Genomic DNA, 26,564 nt, shown 5'->3' with positions numbered 1-26,564 from the left:
CAAAATATAAAACCATTTTCATAAAGCCAATGAAAAACAGATTACAATTTTGTTTGTAAAATACTGCCCATCTCTGACAGGGAGAACATGCAAACTTCACACAGAAACACCAACTGACCCAGCCGAGGCTCAAACCAGTAATCTTCCTGCTGTGAGGCGACAGTACTACCCACTGCAGCACAGTGTTGCCCATTTTTTCAATATTTAAAAAAATATATATATAATTCAAATATGAACTTGTATTTCAGATACTTTACAGATTTACACATTTCATATGGCTTAATAGCAAATCATATTTACAGTAATTTGAATAAATCATGCACAAAGTAATTATATTTCCATTATTCTGTTATTCTGTGTGATATATGTGTCCTATAAGATGTGGCCATGTGTATTATTGGTGTTTTTAGGCCGCTAAATACTTTAATGTATCACCACACTGGAGTGAAAATCCTTTTACTAGCATTCTAGTCATGCCAATTGCTTTCATATAAGATCCAACTAAATGTGTCACTGCATTATTTTTAAAAAAAGAATTAATGAAATGATGTCTTTATAACAAGTTATCATTATCTGAAAATGATTATATATATATATATATATATATATATATATATATATATATATATATATATATATATATAATTAAATGATATATCTTGATATTTATTTGTAATTCTATAATTTTTTTAATTATATAATTGATTTGGTAACACTTTACAATAACAGTACATTGATAATGATGTATTAATATGTAAACTAAACATTACTTTATTATAAATTCATGATGGCGACGTGGTGGCGCAGTAGTGCTGTTGAATCACAGCAAGAAGGTCGCTGGTTTGAGCCTCGGCTGGGTCAGTTGGTATTTCTGTGTGGAGTTCTGTGTGCATGTTCTCCCCGCGTTCGCTTGGGTTTTCTCCGGGTGCTCCGGTTTCCCCCACAGTCCAAACACATGCGGTTCAGTTGAATTGGGTAGGCTAAATTGTTCGTAGTGTATGAGCGTGAATGAGTGTAAATGGATGTTTCCCAGAGATGCATTGCAGCTGGAAGGGCATCTGCTGCGTAGAACATATGCTAGATAAGTTGGCGGTTCATTCTGTTGTAGCGAACACAGATTAATAAAGGGAGTAAGCTGAAAAGAAAATGAATGAATGATTTTATGATAAGTTAATGCATGCAATTATCATGAACTAACGTAAACTACAACATGAGTCACATGAGTTCATGTGTGAATAACAGCTACCTTAATTACTTGTTAGTACATGCTGTTAATTAATGTACTAATTAATATTTAAGTTTAAGCTAAATGTAACTAACGTGAACTTGTGAGTTGTTAATGTATAATTATGTCATGACTTGGAGGGGCACATCACCATTAACTCATCATTACCTACTCATGATTTCCTGTTCATGTTGATGCTGCCAGAACACTTTTCTATTGTTATTCAGTGTAAAAATACTAGATGGATGTGCATAGGAAGTTCATGAGTAGTTAAGAATGGATTAATGATGATGTGCCCTTCCATGAAAAGTCACAATATAATTATACATTAACATATCATGAGTTCATGATGGTTAAATTAGACATAAACATGTACTAACAATTAAGGTAGCCGTTATTCACACATGAACTCATGTGACTCATGCTTAAAGTTAATTCATGATTGGCATGCATTAACTCATCATTAGTTAATAATAAAGTAATGTTTAGTTTACATATTAATACATCATTATTCATGCTGTTATTGTAAAGTGTTACCCATGATGAACGACATTAAACAGCAGCAAAACTCTGTTGCTTTGTATTTTGCTGCTTTCGGTTTGTATTTCTTAACGCACTTCCGCGTGCGTTACTTTCTCGTCATGATCTTGGATGATGAGGTAAGGTCACCGTAAGCTCAGCGTAGTGCTTCGGTCACTGAATCATGAATAATTCAAGTAAAACGTAGCTGTGGTGTCACGATGATTGTGTCTGTCGTAACAGCTCGTAATACTTCTCGTGAATATTAATGTGGTGATGCGAGCTATCGTTTCGTTACACAATGACTACGTTGAGCCTACGTCATCTGCTCCACTTCCTTTAAAGAAGCTCAACATATTTGGCAGCGAGGAATAAACTTACAAACCGTCCTTTTTAACACGAGCTCTGTTAAACCGTCATGAAATCTCCGCTATCCATACTGTTCTCTCATCATAACTTTTTAGCTCTGAAAAAACGATTTCTTGTCAAAATAAAAGTCCCCCATAAACAATAGAAATAAAGTGATCCTTAAACATGAAGAAATGTAAGATAACTCTTATTAACGTCTGTTACAGTGTTAATTAATAAATTAGTTAACACCTTAGTGCTTACAAGAACCATTAATGAACAAATGTAACATTAGATAATGCTGAGTGTACACTACAATAAGGTTATTAATTACACCAACAAATGCTTTGTTAATGGTAAATCATATTAATAAATGGGTAACAAACATGAAAAACATGTAAGCTGAAGCTAGGAATTTCACATGAATACTCCAAAACCTGCATGTTATTCATGCTTGTTCACTACACAAAGACATCTATTGGATGTGGTTCATCTTTTTCATTTGGTGGTTTCTGGATACCGTGGCTCTTGATCATCTCAAACAAACACGTTCTGTCTGATGCGCCAGCGAGACGCGCACCAACAGTTTATCCTCTTTTTTAACTATGTGTCACTCATTATGTTGTGTGCACAGCAATACTTTAGGATAAAAATGTGCTACTAAACCTTCACAGTCTGCTCTTACTGCTGGAATCTGCAGTCAATGAAGATTCGTCACCAAGGAGATATGAGTTGTCTCGCGCATGCACTCTGTCTCTCTCTCTCTCTTTTTGCTTGATTTTCATTTTGACAATGCTGAGATTGCATGCATCAGAGTTTTTCACCTTCATGAGAAATTAAACCCCAGACTAACACAGGTAGTGAAAAATTCAACTTTAGTCATTTTCTATTTGGAGAATTACAGTTTGCTTAGTCCATAAACAATCCTTTTATGAAATACATAATTTATCCAGGCCTTTATATATTTATATTTTATATATAAACTATAAATATACATTTTAACAAAAGTTTAAGAACATTACATGTAAAAAAAAAAAAATCTATAGGGTAGGTTACAGGCTAAATAAATGCGCCTCGTCAGCTGAACATCACTTCGGTCACCGTATGCGCTTCTGTTTAATGCTTCATAAAGACAGATGACAGACACAGTCTCAATAAACACTTGATGCTTGCTGTCAACTAGGCTAGGTAATTTAGGGCATTTGTTATGAGATTGATAGGATTTGTGGTTGTCAAATAAGTTTTCTTATAATATTTTTGTTGAAAATCTGTTTTAACCCTTATTTCTGGCTGTTTACACACCAGTGTCTCCAACGTGGGTATCATAAATAAACGAGGGTTACCAGGGTAAAAATTCATTTCTTTTTCTTTAATCTGGAGCATCAACATGACATTCACAATCAGCATTACAACAGCATTGCATCTGTCAAACTTTTCTCCACTTCCTTTTTTTCTCTCTCCTACTTTCCGGTGCACCTCTCTTAAAGGAGCCAGAGCACATCAATAACTTTCACAACTAACAGCTATTAAAATTTGCACCAGACATTTTTTAAAGTTAATAAAAAAAACTTTCTAAGTAGATTCAATAACATTTTTACATTTAAGTATTAATTAACAAAATATAAATTAAAATAATGAGTAAAATGTAAGGTTACACTGTAGTGTGCCTCATCACCAGTAAAATAACCAGCCTTTGTATTTAATGTATATTTTCCTTTCAATGTATCGCATCCAAACTAAATTGTGGCCAGTTTTAATTATTTTACTGTGCTTTGACTGGCTATGTAGTTTAAAAGCAAAATTGTTAGCTATAGTATTGAAAAATATAATTCACAATGCAAAACCCCGGCCCTGCAGTTATCTCTCTGAAAATAAAAATCTTATAGCCTATAGCCTACTCGTTTCGGTTTAGGCTATGGGACTAAATATTTTTTTATACTTACACTATTTTATCCCCTATACTAAACATAAATATAATACTATATATATATATATATATATATATATATATATATATATATATATATATATATATATATATATATATATATATATATATATATTCACTTATTTATTTATTACTTTTATATATATATATATATATATATATATATATATATATATATATATATATATATTTATTACTTATATATTTATTTATTTGTTAAAAGTGACATGATTCTCCACAGCTGTTCTTTTTAGGCTTACAGGACCTTGTCACAACAATGAACGGAATAACAACAACCTGCTAATAATAATAATAATAATAATAATTATTATTATTATTATTATGGTAATATTTGATTACCTGCCTCTAGAAGCAAAACCTTAAAATAGGTGTCATTATGTCCCAGTTTGCATATCTCTTACTGGCTTTTATAAAATTAAGTAAAAGGACGCGATGAGCCGCAATTCTGTTTCTCTCTAACATACAAACTTTTATTTCATATATGAAAGAGAATTGCAGCACACCTTGAGTGCATGCGTTTATTTTTTTATAACTGCCAGAAACCATTTTGAGGTTGTGCCTATAGGCAGTTGGTCAAATTATAACAATTAGGCTATTAATAAAGCCAGTTATTCCGTTCATGGCTGTGACAACGTCCTGAAAGCCTAAAAAGAAAAGCTGGTGGGAATTGTGTTGGTTTCAAACAAATGAATAAATTAACAAGCTAATTTATAATATGCTTAGACTATCATTTTTTTTCATTAGCCACACTTTATTCTGTGTGTGTGGTTACTATGACCCAGATGTGTAGCCAATGAAATAAAATGCTTAAACATTAAAATGTAAGGTTTAGAAAATTTAAGTATAGAAAATAAAATTCAGAGGGAGAGACAGTACTGTAACTGCAGACAAGGGTTTTGTTGCATTGTGAATTATATTTTTCCACACTATAAGCTATGCAGTGCAACAACTAACAATTTTTCTTTTGAAATAAATAGCCAGTCAAAGCACTGGCACATCCCATTATTATGATATTAGCTTATAATAATAATTGTCAGGAATCCTTCTGGACTGTCAGATTCATTCACTGCACCTGAACAGCCCCAATCACCAGACTAATCACTAATCACCTTCACCTGTTGCTCATCACTGCTCACACTACATAAGCCTGGAACACTCACTCATTTATGGTTTGATTTATTTGTTATTAGCCAGACTTATTTCTTTTCGGTGTGACAGCATTTACCTGACGATGTAGCCTGCCTGCATGCCTGCCTGCCTGCTCACCAGTTTGTCATCCTGTCTGTTATCTTGTCCTGTGAATCCTGTACTGTTTACCTCGACTGGCATCATCTTGTTTTTGTTACAACCCGAAGTTAAGTTCTGTTTGTTTGTCTTCTTTTTGTTGGTATTGGTTATTTCTTTTCTGAACAACCTCAACATTGTTTAAAGTATCATTAAATATCCATTCTCTGTTAATCTGCCTTTGTCTTCTCTCTGATGCGTAATAATAATAATATTTTTATTATTAATAATAATAATAATAATAGTAGTTTGTGTTTTATTTTTGTTATTCATAATATTAGACATTTGTTTGGACGTGCTCTTTTCAAGCAGCATTTTTTTCATTCTGCAGGCTGTTCGCTCTGGCAGTTGGTCAAATATTTGTTAGTTAGCCTATCATAAAGCAGAGTTATTCTGCAATCAGGTTATGTGCTCCATCAGGCTTATCATAATCTTAATAATATCTTGTAGTGTGCTGTGCCACAGTTTTCTGGTCTTGGAGTGTGTGCACGTTTAAGGTTTGTGTGTGCTGTAACCAGATTTCATTATTGTTTACGATTTTAAAACTCCTGCAGCAGGTGAGGAGAAAATGAAAGCACATTAGAACAAGGAAAAATCAGATACTTATGAAAATCTTTAACATAATGACAAATTAAAAATGTAGCAAACAAATGACGGGCTTGTAATTCAATTATAGTGTAACATTAAATAAACCCCTATTTCCCACAGAACAAAAATCTATTTATGGGCAGGAACAAAAACTTTGTTCCTGCCCATAAATATACACTTTTATAAAAGGATATACACTTTTATATCTTTCTTGGAAAATATATCTTTTTGAAACTCATTTGATATAATTTGTATCTTTATTTTAATGTATTTTTTGTTGGTCTGTTATCTGCAAAATAAGCAAGAAGAAAATAGCATGAAGTGCACAAGTCAGCTATATGCTTGTATGCTTTAACACAATTTGTTATATAATGTGCAATATTTACAGTTCTAGAGAAGCCCGTTTTAATTTTTAATGACATTATCATTCATTGCGCTGATCACTTTAAATGAGCCAGGGCAGGCTTTACAGGCTATTTGCAGCGCTGACCTTGTTTCCAGATCACTTCGGAAGAATGAACTTGGTTGGATGAATGATAGAAGTAAGAAACTCATTGTGAGAAAGAAGATGCTCTGTGCATGCCTGACCACAATTTTTTTTGTTTTTGTTTTTGAGAAAGAGTGTACATGCCGAATTTTGCCAGCCTGTCAAGATGAAAAATTGCTTGCAGCGCCTTAATATTTATAATATAACTATAAGAAATAAGACTTATGACTCCAGAAGAATTTGTTTTATTGATACTGTGGCATAATAATACTGTGAAATTGTCCCTGGTTAGTTAAAGATAATGTGGGAAATATTACTTTAAATTCACTTCATTTTGAATTGACTTAAACTGCATGTGTTACCCACTACATTGCAAAGTTACATGTCAAATTACCATGGACCATTAATTTGAGATTAAATTCTTTCATTAGCTTGTTTATGAAAACTGCATGCATGAAAAAAAATGACATTCAGTTAAAGATTCAATAACTGAAATATAAAAAAAAAAAAAAGTTTTATTAGATTAATCATCTTTAGAGAATTAAGTTACACATTTAAATGGTGAGTTGTCGCCATCTATTGTCATTATATCATTGCTACAGATTTATTTAGTCATATTTTAAATTAATAAATCATTATTTCGACTTTTTGTCTTGTAATTTTAATTTAGTATATCATAACTTGGGCTTTTCTCAACAGGCAGAAAGGAGCTTAATTACAGTTTTATCAAAACTTGTCAATTATTTATTGTCAATTGTTTGCACACAAGAATGTTTTGTCTTGGTGATTTGGAGTTTCCAGTACAGAGACCAAAAGTATATAGTGTAAAGTTTTGCAAACAATAAATGTATAAAAAGATCAGATAAAAAAAAAACTCTAAGTGCCATCTAGAAATCACCAAATCAGACATAAGAAGACTGCAGTGGACTATCAGGACAGCGGAGAGGATTAGTGCACCTGCCCAACCTCCAGATCTCTACATATCTTTCTCTATACATCTTTATTATTAGATTAGTTGCTTCCTGTTTTAGTCATACATATACACAACCCTTACTGTATATGATTTTGTATCCAAAATGTTTTATTATTTACTTTATCCACTTATGTCATTCTGTGTTCTTGTGTTGATTTGTATGTATATACTGTATGTATATGTGTTTCTGGCAAAAAAAAAACACCTTGTGTGTTTGCAGACACTTGTCAAATAAATCTCATTCTGATATCTCTGGACACATTTTAAAGAAATCTCAGCAGCTGAATAACAAACATTATTATTATACATTATTATGCCATCAAACATAACATAACTGAAGATGTCTGGCCTTTCATAATACTAAATATCTGCTACATATCATTGACTGCAAAACATTTATTGTGATTTAAGTGAAATTACATTATAAAGCACTTTAAAATGAGACTAGTTTAAAAAAAGACGTGTTAACACGTAAATTGCGTGTTAACACGTAAATGACGTGTTAACACGTACCAACGTGTTAACGCGTAAATTACGTGTTAACGCGTAAATTACGTGTTAACACGCAATTACGCGTTAACACGTTTGTTGCAGACGTTTTGGCCCCAACGGCCTTCCATATTGTTTTCCTCACTAGGTGTTCGCGGCGCGGTAAGATCGACAAACCTCTACTATTCTACCTCAACTGCCGAAAATATACACCACAGGTAACGTATTAAATACATTCGTGTTTATTAAACAGTTGTGTTGTCTTCTAACGTGAATAGTTTAACAGTGACCTGCTACTGCTGTCCCGACATGTTTTCTGGAGAATGCCACCCGTCTATGCCACCTGGCGTGTTTTCTTGATTCCTTATACTTCATCCTTGTTGTTTTGTCAGTGATGTCGGATGGTTTTGAGCTCGGCGGTGGTGGAAACTTCAGCTCTCTGTGTCCTAATGGTATAGCGTGGATCTGGTATGGACTGGGTGAATGTGCTCAGGATGGCAGAGATGTTGCCAGTGTGGTTCTCGGACTCCTGTCAATTGTCTGCTTCATGGTGTCCTCAATACCGTGAGTAGACCAAAGCTGTTTCTCTGTGTTTTTAACCTTTTCCCATGTGTGACCCTGGACCACAAAACCAGGCATGAGTAAAATACTTTGATACTGATACTTTGAAACATGTATAAATGGCATTGCGGTAAAGTTGGTTTTATATTCGCACATTCTGACTTTCCTTAATAATATAATTTCACAAAAATACGTTTGTACATTTCAAATAGTGAAATGATATTAGCAGCCAATAACAGTTAAAGTTCAACATTGTTAACAGTCAAATAAATAATGCTAATGTTGTTTTCAAGTCATACTTGCATGTGATTTCAGACCCAATATTTAAAGTAATATGGTAAACAATACAGGGACTGTGTCAGCAGTTGTCACTGAACGAATGGGCGCATATAAAGCCAACTTTACCTCAATATAAATGGCTTTCAATAGATGTTTGGTGTGTTATAATGAGACAATATATGTATATATAACTATTTGAACATCTGGTGTGGGTTAAAAAAAGAAACATAAATATTGAAATTTGTCCAAATTAAGTTTTTAGCAATGTACACTATTAATCAAATATAAAATTTTATATATTTACAGTAGGAAATTGACTATAAATATTTCATGGTTTAATCTTTTTTTTTTCTCTCCATAAATAAAAAGTCAATCATTTTGAAAAAAATGTTTTGCCATTAATATACCTGTACAGCATAAGACTGGACTTTTGTGGTCCAGGGTCACATATTAGAAATGACATCATGTTAATGTAGATGCACATTTACACTGCTATTTTTAAACTTGAGGTAACTACAAATTGACACTTTCAGCAAGGATCCATTCAAGTGATAATTTGGTTATAAAATTAGGTAGTTAAAAAATTCCCTCATTTACCTACACTCAAGTCACATGGTACTAATCTATTTTGAGTTTCTTTCTTCTGTTAAACACAAAACCAGATATTTTGAAGAATGTTGGGGGTAACACTAATAACAATCATTCATTCATTTTTTCATTTCGGCTTTGTCCCTCTATTAATCCGGGGTCGCAACAGCAGAATGAACTGCCAACTTATCCAGCAACCCACCTCTGGGAAATATCAACACACACATTTACACTCAAACAATACCGACAGTTTAGCCTACCCAATTCACCTGTACTGCATGTCTTTGGACTGTGGGGGAGTCCGGAGCACCCACAGGAACACAGGGAGAACATGCAAATTCCACAGAACTGACCCAGCCGAGGTTCGAACCAGCGACCTTTTTGCTGTGAGGCGACAGCACTACCTACTGGGCCACAGCTTAGCCCCTATTGACAATCATAGTAGGAATAAAAAATACTTATGGAAGTCAATGGCTGTTTTGTCTAGCATTCTTCATAATATCTGGTTTTGTGTTCAACAAATGAAAGAAACTCAAACAGGGCTGGAACAAGCAGAGGATGAGTAAATGATTGCAGAATTTTCATTTTTGTGTAAATTATCTTTTTAAGCTGAACAAAAGTGATGGTAAAGACAATATCAACATTTACTGAATATTTGCGTTTGAAGTTGATTCTCAGTTTTTTTTATACTAATCAATGGATCCTGGCAATAATCTCACAAAACATTAAGCAGCAATTTTGAGCATTTATATTTGGAAACTTTTCCATGGTTTGTTGCATGTAATTATATATGCACAGTAATTAAGTGTAGTTACTGTAGTGTTTGTGTGAGTGTCCTCCGGGTGCTCCGGTTTCGCTCACTGTCCTAAGACAATGCTAAATAAGCCACAGTGTGTGTATGTGTGTGAATGTGAGCATGTATGGGTGTTTCCCAGTACTGGGTTGCAGCTGGAAGGGCATCCACAGTTTAAAACATATAGTGGATAAGTTGGCAGTTCATTCCGCTATGGCGACCCCTGATGAATAAAGGAACTAGACTGAAGGAAAAGTGAATGAATAAATACTGTAGTGTGTAACAACTAAAAGTGTTACCAAATGTTTACATTGCTATGACCAAATTGTTTCATAACTGGTGTTTTAAAACTGCTATTACAATAATATTTAAGATATATTTCTATATATTTTTGAATAACTAAATGCATAAGACACTAATTTAGTTTTAAACCTTACAGATAAATTGACCCAACTACTAACAATATGAATGGTAGCGTTTATATGAAGTGACATGTTTTGCACATGTAAGTAATGGGATCTTTCTGACTGTTACTGTAGGCAATACTACAGTTCCTGCAAGACAGGAAACATGGACAGCGCTCTGTCTATCTGGTTCCTCTTATTCTGGCTGGCGGGTGATTCGTGCAATCTTATAGGGTCATTTTTGGCTGATCAACTTCCTCTACAGGTACAGGATCAAAAAACACATTCATCATTTTTGTCACATTGGATATAGTCTGCTAAATGAATCGAATGTAGACTATTTCATTGTTTTAATTGAATGGTCTTAGTATTGTTGTAGTTTAAACTAAGACTGGATATATATATATATATATATATATATATATATATATATATATATATATATATATATATATATATATATATATATATATATATATATATATAATAGCTTATTATTATTTGATATTCTTCAATCCCTTATTTTTTACTACAGAAATATACAGCTGTCTACTACGTCGTGGCAGACCTGTTAATGCTGGCCATGTACATGTACTATAAACTAAAGAATAAAAGATCTTCAGGTGAGTTGGAAATTATACGTCGCTTGTGACCGGTAATTTAGGCTAAATGTGTTCTAAGTGGGCTATAACTATGTAAAACTATGGGTGAATGTTTCATCATCATTCAGCATAACAGATATATTCATGAAAAAATTAAACAAAAGACATTTTGAATCTGATAAAATAAAACTCAGATTTTAAATGATTAAAAATACCTTGCTGAAAAAACTAGTGAATTGAAGAAGTATTAAATTGATCTCCTTAAATATGTTTTGAATCTGTCAACAAATGATTCTTGTTCTAAATTTGCCGGACAAGATTTGTTTTATATGTAGAAACTGTTGTTTCACTCCAATACATTTTACAGGGTTCCCACAGGTCATGGAATTTTAAAAGGTCTCTTTCAGACATTGAAATCAGGAATTTTTGATTTTGCTTGCAACTGATGAAAATAATTTTTTTTACCATGTTGTTTCAAATGTTTTGTCCATTGTTATTGCTGTTATTCACTGTCTTTATAATATTTTCCCTCTTGTTAGCTGGCAATCAAATAGCAACCAGACTATACATTTTTATTGCTTAATGCTCAACCAGTCCCTTCTGTATTTTTGCCTAAAATGACTAATGTAACTAATACATGACTTTTCACAAAATTTGCAACAATATTTACTAACTTTCTTCAGTTGTTTTATTTAAAAAAAATACACAAATTTACACTGTACCATGTGCCATCTACGGTATCACACACCGGATGAGCACTTTCGATGTGCGAGTATGATATAAAACAATGCAAATGGTGTGGCATGAACTAGAGAATTTATCCTGACTATAGCCAAAATCTGTGGGAAATGCAGCAATTAAAAAAATGGCAAGCTCTACAAAATGTTGTGCCATTTGCTTGATTTTTAATTAGGTTTAGCAGTTACAGAATCGATTGATCAACACAACAGCTGTTTGTTTTCATATTCACTGCTGAGACTACAGCTCTGCACAAGACTTTTGGCCAGTGGAGAAATTATAACAGTCGTGCCGAACTGAGTCTGGTTCTCTCAAGGTTTTTTTTTCTTCACTCTCCTATTGGTGAAGTTTTTTTTCCCTCTCCGTTGTCGCCACTGGCTTGCATGGTTCAGGAACTGAAAAGCTACACATCGATGAATTTGCTCTTCAGTGTTTGGACTCTCAGTAATGATTTCAAACCACACTGAACTGAGCTAAACCGAACTGAACTTAAAGGGTCACGAAACACCAAAACACATTTTTTGAGCTGTTGACAGTTGTATATGTGTCCCACACTGCTAAAAACACTATTAAGACACCTATATTTCAATAAAAAGTGTAAATTTGTTGTTTTTGCGTTATTTCAAGCAAATTCGTACTTCCGGTTTGAAACTAATTTTTGAAGCTGCGTCACGGTCATGACATAATAGCGTGTATTCCAGCGTGCAGACTGGACGTCTGTGCCAGAGTGTGTCTTATTACGTCTTACAGTGTGATGCATTAATGCATGAGTAAGGCTTGGTTCAAACCAATCAGCGTGCTCTATTGTGCAGCTTCATTAATATTCATTACTGTCACAGTGCTTAGACGACAGACACACCACGTTGTGTTGGCAAAACAAGCGTGAAGTGTTGCTTTTATAGTTTGCTACAGTTAAGTTTCATTTTCATTTTCTCTCTGTGAGAGCTTATCTGGATCACGTGTGGATTAACAGTGTACGCAACGCTCGACAACAATAACTTGCGTGTCTAAGGAGGAACATTGTTTACCTGAGAGCTGTTCTCATCTGCAAACGCTGAGATCCGGATTAGCTTGTAGTATTCTCTTCATAAAGACGCGGCTCTAGTTGCTGGTGATTGTCCTGTCTCTACAGATTTGGTAAGTGAGCGACCAGTGCTCTTTGTTTATTCAGTTTGTTCGTATCGAACAAACTATTGCACCGAGTGTAAACATGTTAGCACCACAACCAAACTTTACCCTCGTGTAGGGTTTTTACCGCATTTTGTGACCGGAATAACATACGCGACTTTCTGACGCTACCCTTTGTGTGCATCTAAGTTTCCGGGAAATGCGGAGGTTTTTTTTCTCTCATTCGCCGTGCGGTATCAAACATTGCATGAAAAATACACGCTTAGAGCAGTTCCTCGAATCAAATATCTCGTTTGTCGCGAGGGGCATGAATGAATTCCCTGAATGAAAGAGCCAAACTGCAGTTAAAGTCCACCATTTAATAATTTGGCAAATAATTTGACTACACATGTCCATGTAGGTTAAACACCATCACTTTCTCCTGTGTGTCTGTGTGTATTTTGACTCTGAAACTTGCGCGTGCCCAAATAGACACTCCCACACCATCCCACTTTTCTTCCTCCGACACTCCCCCCTAAACAGAGCTGGACACGCCCACTTTTCTGACTTTTTCCAAAGTAGAGGTGTGAAAACACCCTGCTGAAACGAGGGGGTTTCATGGCCCTTTAAACACCAAAAACTGAACTACCCTGATCCAGTAACTATGACCATTTATGTGCAGCTGCTTTGACACAATCTACATTGTAAAAGTGCTATACAAATAAAGCTGAATTGAATTGAATTGAATTCATTATCGGCCCCTGAAATTCAGTCAATAAAAGTCAGAGAATACGACATTTTGCTTGCGCCCCATTCACACAGGTTGTCAGCGTCAACGCTTCCTATTCACTTTGAATGGGTGACGTCAGGCATTGCCGAACTGCATTGTGGATTTGTTGGCGCTGCTTCAGAGGCGCTACTCGCTGCAGAACTTGGGACTAGCTCAACTGTTCAAGCGCCGATGGAAGCATCAGCCAATCAGATCACTGTATGCAAATACACCAGCTAGACAGTGGCCTATTGCTGACTGAATTTCATTGGCTGTAGCTGCTATGACGATCGCATCAGCCCCAACTTCAGACACACCTTCAGTCAAGCGTTGACGCTGAAGCCACGTATGAATGGAGTTAGAGTGGCAACCCAGTTTTTAGAGGGTGTCTCCTGAAAATCTGATTTTATTTTGCTCAGTTTTTTAACCTTGGCGATTAAAACATTTTTCATGCTTAACCTACAGCTAAAGTCAAAATTATTAGCTCTCCTGTGAAATTTTGAACCTTCTAAAAATATTTCCCAAGTGCTATTTAATGGAGAGAAGATTCTTCAATACTTTTTAAAAACAAAATAGTGTTAAAAACTAATTTCTAATATCTGATTGTCTTTGGCTTATCTTGTTGTTTCACATGTTCTGCTTATTGTTATGGCTGTTATTCACTGCAAATTTTTATATTTTCCCACATACATTTACCATTCTATAACTTTTTTTTCTGCTCAGTGCCCAATCAGTCCCTTCTGGAAATTGTGCACACATTTTTTTGCAGCCTAAAAGGATTGATTTCGGCAATGATTCCTCATAATGTAACTTTCTTAAGTTGTTTTGCTACAAAACAATACGCAAATATTCACTGTGCAATTTCTATCAAAGTATTATACAACAGATGCGCACTTTCTATATGCAAATATGATGTTGTTTAATAAAAAAATAATGCAGATGGTGTGGCAGGAGCTGGAGTATTTATCACGGCTATAGCTAAAATCTGCAGGAAATCTGCAGCAATAAAAAATGGCAAGCTCCTCTAAATTTTGGCCAGTGATTCACACAACAGTTGCCTGTTTTCATATTCACTACCGGTCCCTGATATTCAATTATTCATTCAATAAAAGCCAGTGAATTTGACATGTTGCTTAGAGTGGGAACCCTGCTTTTAGAGAAAGAAAAAGTCATGATATAAACGTGTTAATTTTATTTGAAGTTTTTATGAGTTGTTATATGCTTCTGTCAAGTTTGATCAGTTTTAGGTTTTTTAATTGATTTAATTTGATTTTAGATTTATTACAACTATTACTATTATTTAATATACTATATTATTATTATTATTTTATATTATTATTTTATGTGTTTTTAATTATTTTATATACATTCTTTTCTTTGCATTCATCCTTGTTTGTATCTTTCACTGTTGCACATTTTATGTCTGTAAAGTGCCTTGAGATGCTACTTTTTAAGGCGCTATATAAATATAAAGTTTATTAATATTATTTTGTATACAGTATGTATATATTTCAGCCAAAGCATCATTTATAATTTCCTTTGAAAATTCTGATTGTCAATAATCTTTCAAAATCGTAAATGCGTATTTCAGATTCATTTTAATTCCTCCAAGCAGTCTGTGAGGATATAACGGCATGATTTAGATTAGGAAAGCAGATTTGTGCCTCATGCAGTAATGAAGAGAAGAGATAGAAAGCTCTCAGCTCTACATTCACAGTCTCTTATAAGAATGTGCTGTTGCCTTGCTAATTCATGGAAATGTTTTTCTCCTCCGCAGACCGTGCACTGCTAAATGCACTCAGCGTGCTGTGTCTTTTAGGAATGACATCTTCACTTCTCAGTATCCCTCATTGGTCTCTTGAGGATCAAATGCCCTCAGGATTCAGAGGTCGAGCACTACTGGCCCTGGAGGAGGACAACGGTGCAGTGCAGGTAATGGAGGGACTTTCAGCATTTACTCGAGCTGCAGTGTACTTATTTATGTGGTTTTAATGTTATTTTGGTTTGCCACTTGATGTTTTTCAGCCATTCAAAACAAGAGAGATTATAGGCTTTGTTATCGGCTCTATTTCTTCAGTACTGTATTTATGCTCCAGACTGCCACAGATTTACACCAATGTAAGTATTGCTGCATATATACGTGTTTATAGATGTTGATCTAAAAACAATCAGAACATATTTAGGGTTTTATTTTACACCAAATAAATCCAAATAATGATATTTTCAGTAGTATTTTGTTGTCAAATATAAATATCAAATTTAAAGAGGACTGAGGCGATAATTTAGTGTGCAGTTTATGAGCTAATCGCAAAAATTTTAGGGGGTTGAGTAAAAATATAGGTGGGCTATAGCCCCCTTAAAATAGGCCTAGCGAAGCCCATGTATTATTGTCTTATTCAGATTAAGGTAAATCATTCGATCACTGATGTCTATGTAAACCAGAGATGCCCAAACTAGGGCCCACTGGCCAAAGTTGGCTCATGTTAACCTTTGATTTGGCCTGCCATCCCATCTGAGAAGAATGGTAGAATGATGGAGAAGCTTTAGAGATTGTCATTTCAAATCTAAGGTAACTTTTTGTTTGTTTTATTGTTAAAAGCTAACTGGAATTAAATGTTTTAATTAAATGTTGTAAACTAATCAAATTTAGTTGTAAATGTTCATACGGTCAACTGATGGATAGAGGACAATGCAGAGACTTTAGTGAGCAAATCAAATCAAAGCAAAGGCAGATTCTGCTTGACTAGTGTGTTCAGCATTAAACTCCACTGTTCACTGTTATAACTTAATTGCAGTAAGTTATCATTTTAAAAGTTATACTGCATTAGTAAATACGATTTAAAGTAAAGTTTTTGATTTATTTTATAAATATTGTAAAATAAATGAGGAAATTAACCATGGCAACTTTATATGTAATATAGTTTGATATATTTACCTTAGACCCACGACTCATGATGATATTTGGTTTTGGCCTTTTGTATGATAAAGTTTGGGTACCCCTGATGAAAACGTAATCACTGTTGGTAGATTAAATAATATGATCTATTTTAAGACTTAAATCAATAATAAAATTTAAACAAAAAGTGACTATGCACTAATGTATAACAAAAGCTATTCTAAACAAGTAGGTTTTATGTTTTGCTTTAAAAAGTGCCACATTTGGTCTTCCACCTATTTCGATATTTTTGTTCACATCAGCATTGTAAAACAGATTATACTGCATTTTATTTTCTAAAAAGAAGAAACTATGTATTTGGGACTATTAAATTGCCTGCCATTGCTAGCTGTAGAAGTGCACATAAATCACTGCAAAGCACAAAAATAATTGTAAAATGAATTTGTAATTTTAACAGTTAAAAAGGTGCCTTGCACAACTACAAATCCACTATTTATGGTACTGCCTTGATGCTGACTTGCATACATTGACAGTCATTTTACTTGTACAGTTAAACATTACTTGAAAAACCTGAGAATAATAGAAATTGCAAAAACTGGTGAAATGTAGACCATCTTGAAGAAATATTTAGGTAAGAATTCAGATGAAATAAAATGTCTTTAAAATAACATAATGCTAATTTTCATTCATTCATTTTTTCTCGCCACATCGTAATGAACCACCAACTATTTCGGCATATGTATTACACAACGTATGCCCTTTCTGCTGCAACCCAGTATTGGGAAACACCCATACACATTCACATTCATACACTACGGCCAATTTAGTTTATTTATTCAATTCCCCTATAGTGCTTGTCTTTGGACTGTGGGGGAAACCCACACCATCACTGGGAGAACATACAAACTCCACACAAAAATTTGCAACTGGCCCCGCCGGGACTCAAAACAGCGACCTTTTGCTAAGATGCGACAGTGCTAACCACTGAGCCACTGTGCCGCTCCAGGCTTTAATTTGTCAATGCAAACTAAAGTGTCATATTTATTTTTAATGATTTATTCCTGAGTGCAACGTTCCTAATTGCTTTGGGGACTCGCATCTGTTATTGATGAATGCTTTTAATACAGCTGCAGTTGTTTTACATTAGCATGCAGCGCTCATTGACTGATTTTGCTTCTTGGTGTATTTGAAATATGTCTTGTTGCCTGCAGTTTCAGAGGAAGTCAACAGAGGGCTTGTCGTATTTCCTGTTTGCTCTGGTGATTCTGGGAAACACCACATACGGCGTGAGTGTTCTGCTGAAGAACCCAGATCCAGGACAGGGAGAGGCCAGTTACATGGTTCACCACCTGCCCTGGCTCATCGGCAGCCTCGGAACTCTCTCACTAGACCTGGTCGTATCCTTTAAAGCCACATTGCAGATATTTCATCCATCTGGATTTATACAGCCATGAGAATTATATTATATATAATATCAGCACAGAAAAATAATAATATTTAAATTCATTCTGAAAATCTTAGAATGAAACTGCCATGGGAAAACAATTATATGTATATAAATGTATATGTTTATAGATTTTATTACATTGTTTTTTTGTTTTTGTTCAGTACGCCAAGATAAACCATTGTTTTTTTTCTTGGAAACAAGCTTTATGAAGCAGATATTAATAAATTAAGAGAACGCTTGAAAAGTTTTGATTTATATTAATTAATTTCATTTTATTCTTTAATCTACTGATTAAATTAATCTACAATTTCTTTTTTTGCATTAAATGACAAAAGAGTTAGACATTTTTATATTAATTTTTAGACAATGGTAGGGCTGGGCGATTTGCCTTAAAATCAAAATCTTGATTAATTTTCACTCTATTATGATTAATTAACTTTTTTTTGCCCTCATAGTTTTGCCCTGACATTATTATGCTCACATTTTACAAGTGAGAATTTTTTTAAATTACAGGTTCTGATTGTCAATTTCGCTTACCTTTTGATTAATCGCCCAACCCTAGACAAAAGAATACCAATGTTTTTCTGATCACAGTTATAGTTAGTTTAACATTTAACATTGTTAACATTTTTGGAAAACAATTCTCTATGGAAATGCAGAAGAAGTGTTACCAGACCTTAAAAAACTAAATAAATATTAACTTTTAATTCAGATTCATACTTAAGAGTGTCTAGAGAATAGTGTTATTTCAGTTTTTTATTTTTATTTGACCACAATAAACCTTGTCCTCAAATCCTGCTTTAACTTAATCAGTTAGTCAGTTCATGCAATTTAGCACCAACACGGTTTGTTTTGAGAAGATGCAGTCAGAGGTCACATGACTAATGTTCTGAGCAATATTCCATAAACATTTCAGTCACTGTATGTTTGACCTCCTGCTTCACTGAAGTTCCCATATATTGACAAAAAGCCAGATTATCTGAATCACGTGTACTCATTTCAGCTGTTTTTTGCCTTAGCGCTGTTCTTCAGATATCTGTGCAGTTTATGATGTACAGGAAATCTCCACGGGTTTCTGCAGATACAGATGAAGAAAGGGCTGCGCTTCTGCAAAACTGAACTACTCATTCCTGCTGTGACTGCATTAAAAGCTGATGGATGGTTTTTGAGCATCACATTTCACAAAAATGCACAAAAAAACTTTAGTTTTATTTACATTTTATATCAATAGGTTTTATTATAGCGAGCAGCATCAGTGATTCTAATTATTATTTTTGTCTCATAGTAGTTGCTGTTCCTAAAGGGATAGTTCACCCAAACACAAATAAACAAACTTTTATTCATCGTTCACTTGTTCAAAACCTATTTGACTTTGTTTCTACCTTTGAACACAAAAGAAGACGTTTTGAAGAATGCTGGACCCATGGACTTAAGATTTTTTTCTCTACTATTGAAGTTCAACCAGCATTCTTCAAAATATCTTCTTTTGTGTTCAACAGAATAAAAAAACTCATAAAGGTTTAAAACTACATGAGGGAGAGTAAATGAATGGAAGTTTAAAACTTTGCGTGAACTATCCCTTTAATTGTTACCAAAGGGATCATTTACACACTTGTACTGTACTTCAGAACTCACAAAAGCTTTTATTTTTATTTTTTCAACGCATGCAATCTTGTAAATTTGATGTACAGTGAATTAAGTGCTGCATACAGCAGACTTGACTGAGGAAGACTTGTGAAAACGGGCTTCTTCAGTCTGTGTACTGTAATCTATTAAGTATCAGTTGGTTTTGTAAAGATGTTTTTATGGATCTTTATATGGTGGCCTTGATTATGCACTGCACCTGACCGTCAGTTTGTAACTTCTTTTATTGAAGTTCTTATTTTGAAGTCTTATTTGACTTTGTGCCTGTTTTCTTTTTTTCTGTATCACAACACACACTAAAGATCTTTGTTTTCTGGGGCCAAACAGGCTTGAAGTATTTCTTTATCTGTTGTTTGTGTGATGAAGATTGTGTTTGTTTCTGTTCTCTTTATATGTTTTCCCCAGGTAAATCATCAGTTTTCTTCTGTTGTCTTACAAGTAAGAAGGGAACAATTTCATCTAGCAGGAATTAATTGGTTTGTAAAAAATGGCCGTTAAATTGCAGGAGTGGTAGCCACATCTGAAGAGATGTGGAGACTGAAGGTCAGCACTGCAAACAAACTAACAAAAAAAAAAAAAGACTGGTCTTCTTTCTAGTACATATATCGAAATTCTTATTCATTCATTCTCCTTTGGCTTAGTTCCTTTATTAATCAGGGGTTGCCACAGCAGAATGAACCGCCAACTATTCCAGCATATGTTTTACACAGCGGATCCAGCCTTCCACCAATACACACTCGCATTCTCACACGCACACATACACTACGGCCAATTTAGTGTATTTAATTCACCTATAGAGCATATCTTTGGACTGTGGGAGAAAGTAAAGAAACCTGGAGGAAACCCACATAAATGTGAGGAGAACATGCAAGCTCCACACAGAAATGCCAAATGGCCCAGCCGGGACTCGAACCAGCAACCTTTTTGCTGTGAGGAAACTGTTCTAGCCACCGTTCTGCTGTGGCCCTCCTTAATTTATATTTTGTTAATATATTATTTTGTTTTCAGAATTAATGTAAAGAATGACATACATTTTTCCATATTGAGTGGTGTAGGTAAAATAAGCTTGTTTTCAATCTGAAAATAGTTTTACTATATTTGCAGATAATTTAGCTGGTTTTAAAGGCACGGTGGCTCAGTGGTTAGCACTGTTGTCTCACAATAAGAAGGTCACTGATTCGAAAACCCGGATGTACCAGTTTTCATTACTATGTGAAGTTTGTATGTTCACTTCATGTTCATGTGGGTTTCCTTTGGGTGCTCTGGTTTCCCCCACAGTACAAAGATGTGCAATATAGCCAAATTGGATGAACTACAGTTGAAGTCAGAATTATTAGCCCCCCCTGATTTCGGTTTAATGGAGAGAAGATTTGTTCAACACATTTCTAAACATAATAGTTTTAGTAACTCATTTATAATAACTTATTTATTTTATCTTTGCCATGATAACAGTAAAAACTATTAGACTAGATACTTTTCAAGACACTTCTATACAGCTCAAAGTGACATTTAAAGGCTTAATTAGGTAAACAAGGCAGGTTAGGGTAATTAGGCAAGTTATTGTATAATGATGGTTTGTTCTGTAGACTATCGAAACAAATAAATAAAGGGGCTAATAATTTTGACTTTTTAAAAAATTAAAAACTGCTTTTATTCTAGCCGAAATAAAACAAGAGTTTCTTCAGAAGAATCAATATTATCAGACATACTGTGAAAATTTCCTTGCTCTGTTAAAGATCATTTGGGGAAAAAAAAACTAAAAATAAAGGGGGGCTAATAATTCTTAGTTCAACTGTAAATTGGCTGTAGTGTATGGGTGTGTGTGTATGTATATATTTATGGAGAGTGTATGGGTGTTTCCCAGTACTGGGTTGCAGCAGAAAGGGCACCTGCAATATGTAATACATGCCGGAATACTTGGCTTTTCATTCTGCTGTGACGACCTCTGATGAATAAAGGTACTAAGCCGAAGGAAAATGAATGAAAACAAAACAATACTTTTTAATTGTCTAAAACATGCTTATTGATTAAAGAACTGATTGGTGTTTGGACTAAAAACAAGACGTAAACTCTTAAGAAAAGCATTTTTTTTTTTTTTTGCAGTGAGCTCTCATCCGTAATGCTTATTCACAAATCTGTCATTTGCTATAGAGAGCATCAGCGGCTTCTTCAGCAGAACATGCTCCAAAAGTATTTCTTCCACTCTGTTAAAAAATTGCAAAGGGTCCACACAATCTGTTCATGTTGTCCCAACACAAATCGATTAAGTTTACATAACGCTAGTGGACTGAACTTAAAATAATTAAGTTGTCCCAAAAAATTTTCAAGAATTGTTGTTTAGCTTATTTTAATAAAGTAGTTTGAGCAAGCAGCAAAAATAGTGTTATTTTACACGTTCACACAGATGTTAAACTGACTAAGATAATTCATTTTAGCGTGTTCTGAAAATGCTCCTGTTCCTCTCTAGCTGTAGAGGATAGTGTAGCTGAAATGGCAGGGGGATGCTGGAAAATCAGTCGATTGTGGAGGTATTGATGTGTTTGATTATTTATAGGGAGTCTCCTGTCTACTGATTGGATAATAGTGTTATTACTAATGCTGGACTGAGTGTGTTAATCTATTTGGCACAGCTGAGTGTGTTAATTTATTTATAAAATATCACTTAAACAATAATCCAAAAGTTTGAAACAAGAAGAATCGCAACATTTCTCATTATTTTTTGTCATCTTTTTTCCCCCCTATCTAATACTTTTTGATTTTACTTGTATTTTAGTTAACTAAAAGTTTTTTGATTAGTTATAGAAAATAAGAACATTGATCTCCATTTAGAAACAATTTAGTGATAAATTTGGTTCCTCATGCTGTTCCTCAGTATACTGTACATATAAACTGCAAACAAATGTGTCAAATTTCTCAATTTCACTAAACTCACAATGCATTATGGGACTGCTTTATTAGCAACGTGTATCGCTGTTTATGGCTGCATCCAAAATCACATTGGTGTGCACAGGGTACTTTGTAACCATATAAAAATAAGTGTTATTGATATTCTACGTTCACCATGTTGTTATTATCATCAGTCATGTCACTGTACTGCCATTCAGAAATCCTCTACTGTGGCCTCATGGGACAGTTAAGTGTTCATCGAATGCACATGTTAGTAGTAGGTCATCAAGGTTGTTCACTTTTTTCTGGCCTGTTCACACCAAGCACTGTGCATATAAAGATAAATATATTTGCGTCCACAGTGACGAACAATTAAAATCAGTTTATTTTTAACTTGCTTTTCATTCTGCATTACCCCATTGTAACCAGCAGATGTACCACTAGCACATCTGACCAGGGACTCTTTATCTTTCTTTTATTTATTCGTCCAATAAAATCAATTAAGCGATTGTATCCAGTGTAGTGGACAATTCTGTCTGTAGCTTTAAATTGCACAAGTGCTTTATATTTAAATGCATTCTGACTGGCTGTCTGTGTTTTTATCGTTAATTAACTGAAAAAAAGTGTTGTTAAAGTGATCCCAGTGATCTCGTTTCCCTACATCTTTATTATTATAGTGGTGGTCTGAACTTCATGTGGTGGCTCAGTGGTTAGCACTGTCGCCTCACAGTAAGGTCACTGGTTCGAGTTAAAAAAATTTAATTAAAAACTAAAAATTATTAAATCAAGAGAAATTTTCTAGACAAGCAAAAAAAGAATGTCATGTTTTAAAAAATAATATGCCAAAAATAAGTAATTTGTTTTCTTAAAACAAGCAAAATATCTGCCAATGAGGCAAGCAAAAAAACCTAATTTAAAAGGGAAAAACAAGTTTATTTTGCTTTCCCCGTTGATTATTTTGCTTGCATATTATTTCTTAAAACAAGATTATACACTTACCGGCCACTTTATTAGGTACACCTTACTAGTACCAGGCGGACCCTCTTTTGCCTTTAGATCTGCCTTAATCTTTCGTGGCATAGATTCATCAAGGTACTGGAAATATTCCTCAGAGATTTTGGTCCATATTGACATGATAGCATCACGCAGTTGCTGCAGATTTGTCAGCTACATCCATGATGCCAATCTCTCGTTCCACCACATCCCTAATGTGTCTCATTGGATTGAGATCTAGTGGGTGTGGAGGCCATTTGGGTACAGTGAACTCATTGTCATGTTCAAGAAACCAGTCTGAGAGGATTCACGCTTTATGACATGGCGCGTTATCCTGCTGGAAGTAACCATCAGAAGATGGGCACAGTGTGGTCATAAAGGGATAGACATGGTCAGCAACAATACTCAGGTAGGCTGTGGTGTTGACACGATGCTCAGATGGTACTAATGGGTCCAAAGTGTGCCAAGAAAATACCCCCCACACCATTACACCACCAGGAACTTGAACCGTTGATTTGATACAAGACAGCATGAATCCAGGCTTTCATGTTGTTGACGCCAAATTCTGACCCTACCATCAAATGTCACAGCAGATATCGAGACTCATCAGACCAGGCAACATTTTTCCAATCTTCTATTGTGCAATTTTTGTGAGCCTGTGTGAATTGTAGCCTCAGTTTCCTGTTCTTGGCTGACAGGAGTGGCACCTGTTGTTGTCTTCTGCTGCTGTAGCCCATCCGCCTCAAGGTTGGACGTGTTGTGTGTTCAGAGATGCTCTTCTGCATGTCTCAGTTGTAACGAGTGATTGAGTTACTGTTGCCTTTCTATCAGCTGCAACCACTCTGGCCATTCTCCTCTCATCTCTTGCATCAACAATGCATTTGCACTCACAGAACTGCCACTCACTGGATATTTTCTCTTTTTCTCATCATTCTCTGTAAACCCTAGAGATGGTTGTGTGTGAAAATCCCAGTAGATCAGCAGTTTACTGAAATACTCAGACCAGCCCGTCCAGCAGCAACAACCATGCCATGTTCAAAGTCACTTGAATCACCTTTCTTCTCCATTCTGATGCTCAGTTTGAACTGCAGCAGATCGTCTTGACCATGTCTACATGCCTAAATGCATTGAGTTTCTGAGATGTGATTGGCTAATTAGAAATTTCCCTTAACGAGCAGTTGGACAGTTGTACCTAATAAAGTGGCCGGTGAGTGTATTTTGTTTGCTTGTCTAGAAAATGCTTCTTGATTCAAGAACTTACAGATATTTGGACTAAAAAAAAAGACAAGCATGGGCTTTCAGATGCAGAATTTGACCAAAAGTACGCTTTGTAATTGTAGTATTAATCCTTCAGAACAATCTTGGTGCCAACACTACCTTAAAATACTGCCTATATAGTCAACTCACCATAATCCAACACATTTATAATTTCAGAAATAACCTTGGCTCCTTGTTCTACCCCACGGTTCATATCAGCAGCCCATGGAAAAACACGTCAATGTTGTTTTTCCCTCATTACAACAGTGGCTGTCATTAGCATCCTGTGAGTTAAGAGCACCAGGCCGCAGATTGTCCCCTCTGAAGGGCCACCCATGGAGCACAAAAGCGGCTGGGGGTCTGGGACTCAGATAAAGGGGTCTGAATTTGCGTGCGTCCAGCTGAATTGTGTAGTGACACGTGGGAGTGTGTCGGACGGTTGTGAAACGCTGGCCGGAGGAGCGGCAGGAAGAGCGGAGAGAGATAGCGAATGTTCATCCATCAGTTAGATGAACTAGAGCTGTTTATAAACACAGGGGCTGCTGGGAATGTTCTAATGAGGCCACTCATTCACATCGTGCATGATCAGTCATTATTTCGCTTAAACTGCTCCTCACTCCCTTTATGGGATCTTGGTTTGATTGAGTTTAACGTTTACGCCAGTAGTACAGTTCAGTTTTGAGTTCATTATGGTGGCAGGATAATGTTCAACGTTTCGTTTTTGTGTGTGTATTATCGACTTTCCTGTGTTTAAAGTTGCACAGATATTGGTATGTGTTTGAATTAATGGTTTGCGTTGGAGGGACGCGCTGTTTGTTTTACGCATGTGTGTTTGGCAAGTGCTGGATGTCCAGGCTGAACTGCTGTCAACATCACAAACGCAAGAGAGATCCAGCACACGCAACATCAGCGCTGCATGGTGAGTACATGAAATCTGCTTTCTCCACTGACTGACAGTGCTAATGATTCATCAAATGCTCAATGTATGTGGATTGATTTTTGCATATGCATTTCAAGAAATAGTTTAATGATTCGTCAAATGCTCAATGTACACTACCGGTCAGAAGTTTGGGGTCAGTAGAATTTTTTAATGTTTTAAGATAAGCTTCTCCTGTTCACCAAGGCTGCCTTTATTTAATCAAAAATACAGCACAAATTGTGAAATGTTATTACACTATAAAATAACTGTTCAAAAGTTGTTTATCAATTATTTAATAATGGATTCCAGTGAATTTTGAAGAAGAAGCTTGATTACTTCAGTCATCAGGCACATGATCCTTCAGAAATCACTCTAATATTCATTATTATTATTTTTATTAATGTAATAGTAATTAAAACAATTATGACTGAAGTAATCATTTCATTTGAAACTACATACAATAAGAGAGCAGTTATTTAACATTTTATTTAACATCTTTTTACATTTAATAAATGCCGCCTTGAAGAACAAAATCATTTTCTTTTAAAAAAAAAAAACTGAGCCCAAACTTGACTGGTAGTGTACATGGATTCATTTTTGCATATGTATTTCAGAAATTAGAAAAATTAAGTGATTCATAAAATGCTCAATGTATGGGAATTTGTATTTCAAGAATTAGAATTATATATTTTTTAATCAATAAAAAGATCGAATTGTGTAAGAAAGTCAGTAAGTACAGCTGTCTTTTTGAACAGAAGCATATTTTGTTTAAAAAAACATCCCAGAATGCACTTCTTAT

At 34.8% G+C, this 26,564-nt stretch overlaps 2 protein-coding genes and 1 long non-coding RNA gene across 9 annotated transcripts in view; 2 read left to right on the top strand and 1 right to left on the bottom strand.

Annotated features, from left to right (window-relative positions):
* Positions 1-20,034, top strand: part of slc66a1 (solute carrier family 66 member 1) — a 27,468-nt gene extending 7,434 nt beyond the window's left edge. The window contains exons 2-10 of one of the 5 annotated variants that reach the window (XR_015497043.1): positions 8,031-8,100; positions 8,275-8,446; positions 10,643-10,772; positions 11,043-11,130; positions 15,501-15,655; positions 15,749-15,841; positions 17,831-18,016; positions 19,099-19,419; positions 19,532-20,034. Coding sequence is in view for 2 of the 5 variants with exons in the window: in XM_087263257.1 (XP_087119383.1) it covers positions 8,277-8,446; positions 10,643-10,772; positions 11,043-11,130; positions 15,501-15,655; positions 15,749-15,841; positions 17,831-18,016; positions 19,099-19,185 (909 nt within the window). In the remaining 3 variants the exon portion in view is untranslated. 5 annotated transcript variants of the gene reach the window in all.
* nr1h5 (nuclear receptor subfamily 1, group H, member 5) overlaps positions 1-26,564 on the top strand; it is a 612,581-nt gene that overhangs the window by 558,729 nt on the left and 27,288 nt on the right. Inside the window, exon 1 of one of the 3 annotated variants that reach the window (XM_087263439.1) lies at positions 25,250-25,765. The exons of 1 other annotated variant lie outside the window; for it this stretch is intronic. The gene's annotated coding sequence lies outside the window, so the exon portion shown is untranslated. 3 annotated transcript variants of the gene reach the window in all.
* LOC147835518 (uncharacterized) overlaps positions 8,111-26,564 on the bottom strand; it is a 52,220-nt gene continuing 33,766 nt past the window's right edge. The window contains exon 4 of the long non-coding RNA XR_015497672.1: positions 8,111-8,500. This is a non-coding gene — a long non-coding RNA (uncharacterized LOC147835518). The remainder of the gene's footprint in view (positions 8,501-26,564) is intronic.

This window comes from Danio rerio, chromosome 8 (assembly GCF_052040795.2).
Source record: "Danio rerio strain M-AB ecotype USA chromosome 8, GRCz13ab, whole genome shotgun sequence".
Taxonomy (NCBI): Eukaryota; Metazoa; Chordata; class Actinopteri; order Cypriniformes; family Danionidae; genus Danio; species Danio rerio.
The sequence above is the reverse complement of the archived record's forward strand: the minus strand, read 5'-3'. Positions and strand labels throughout refer to the sequence as shown.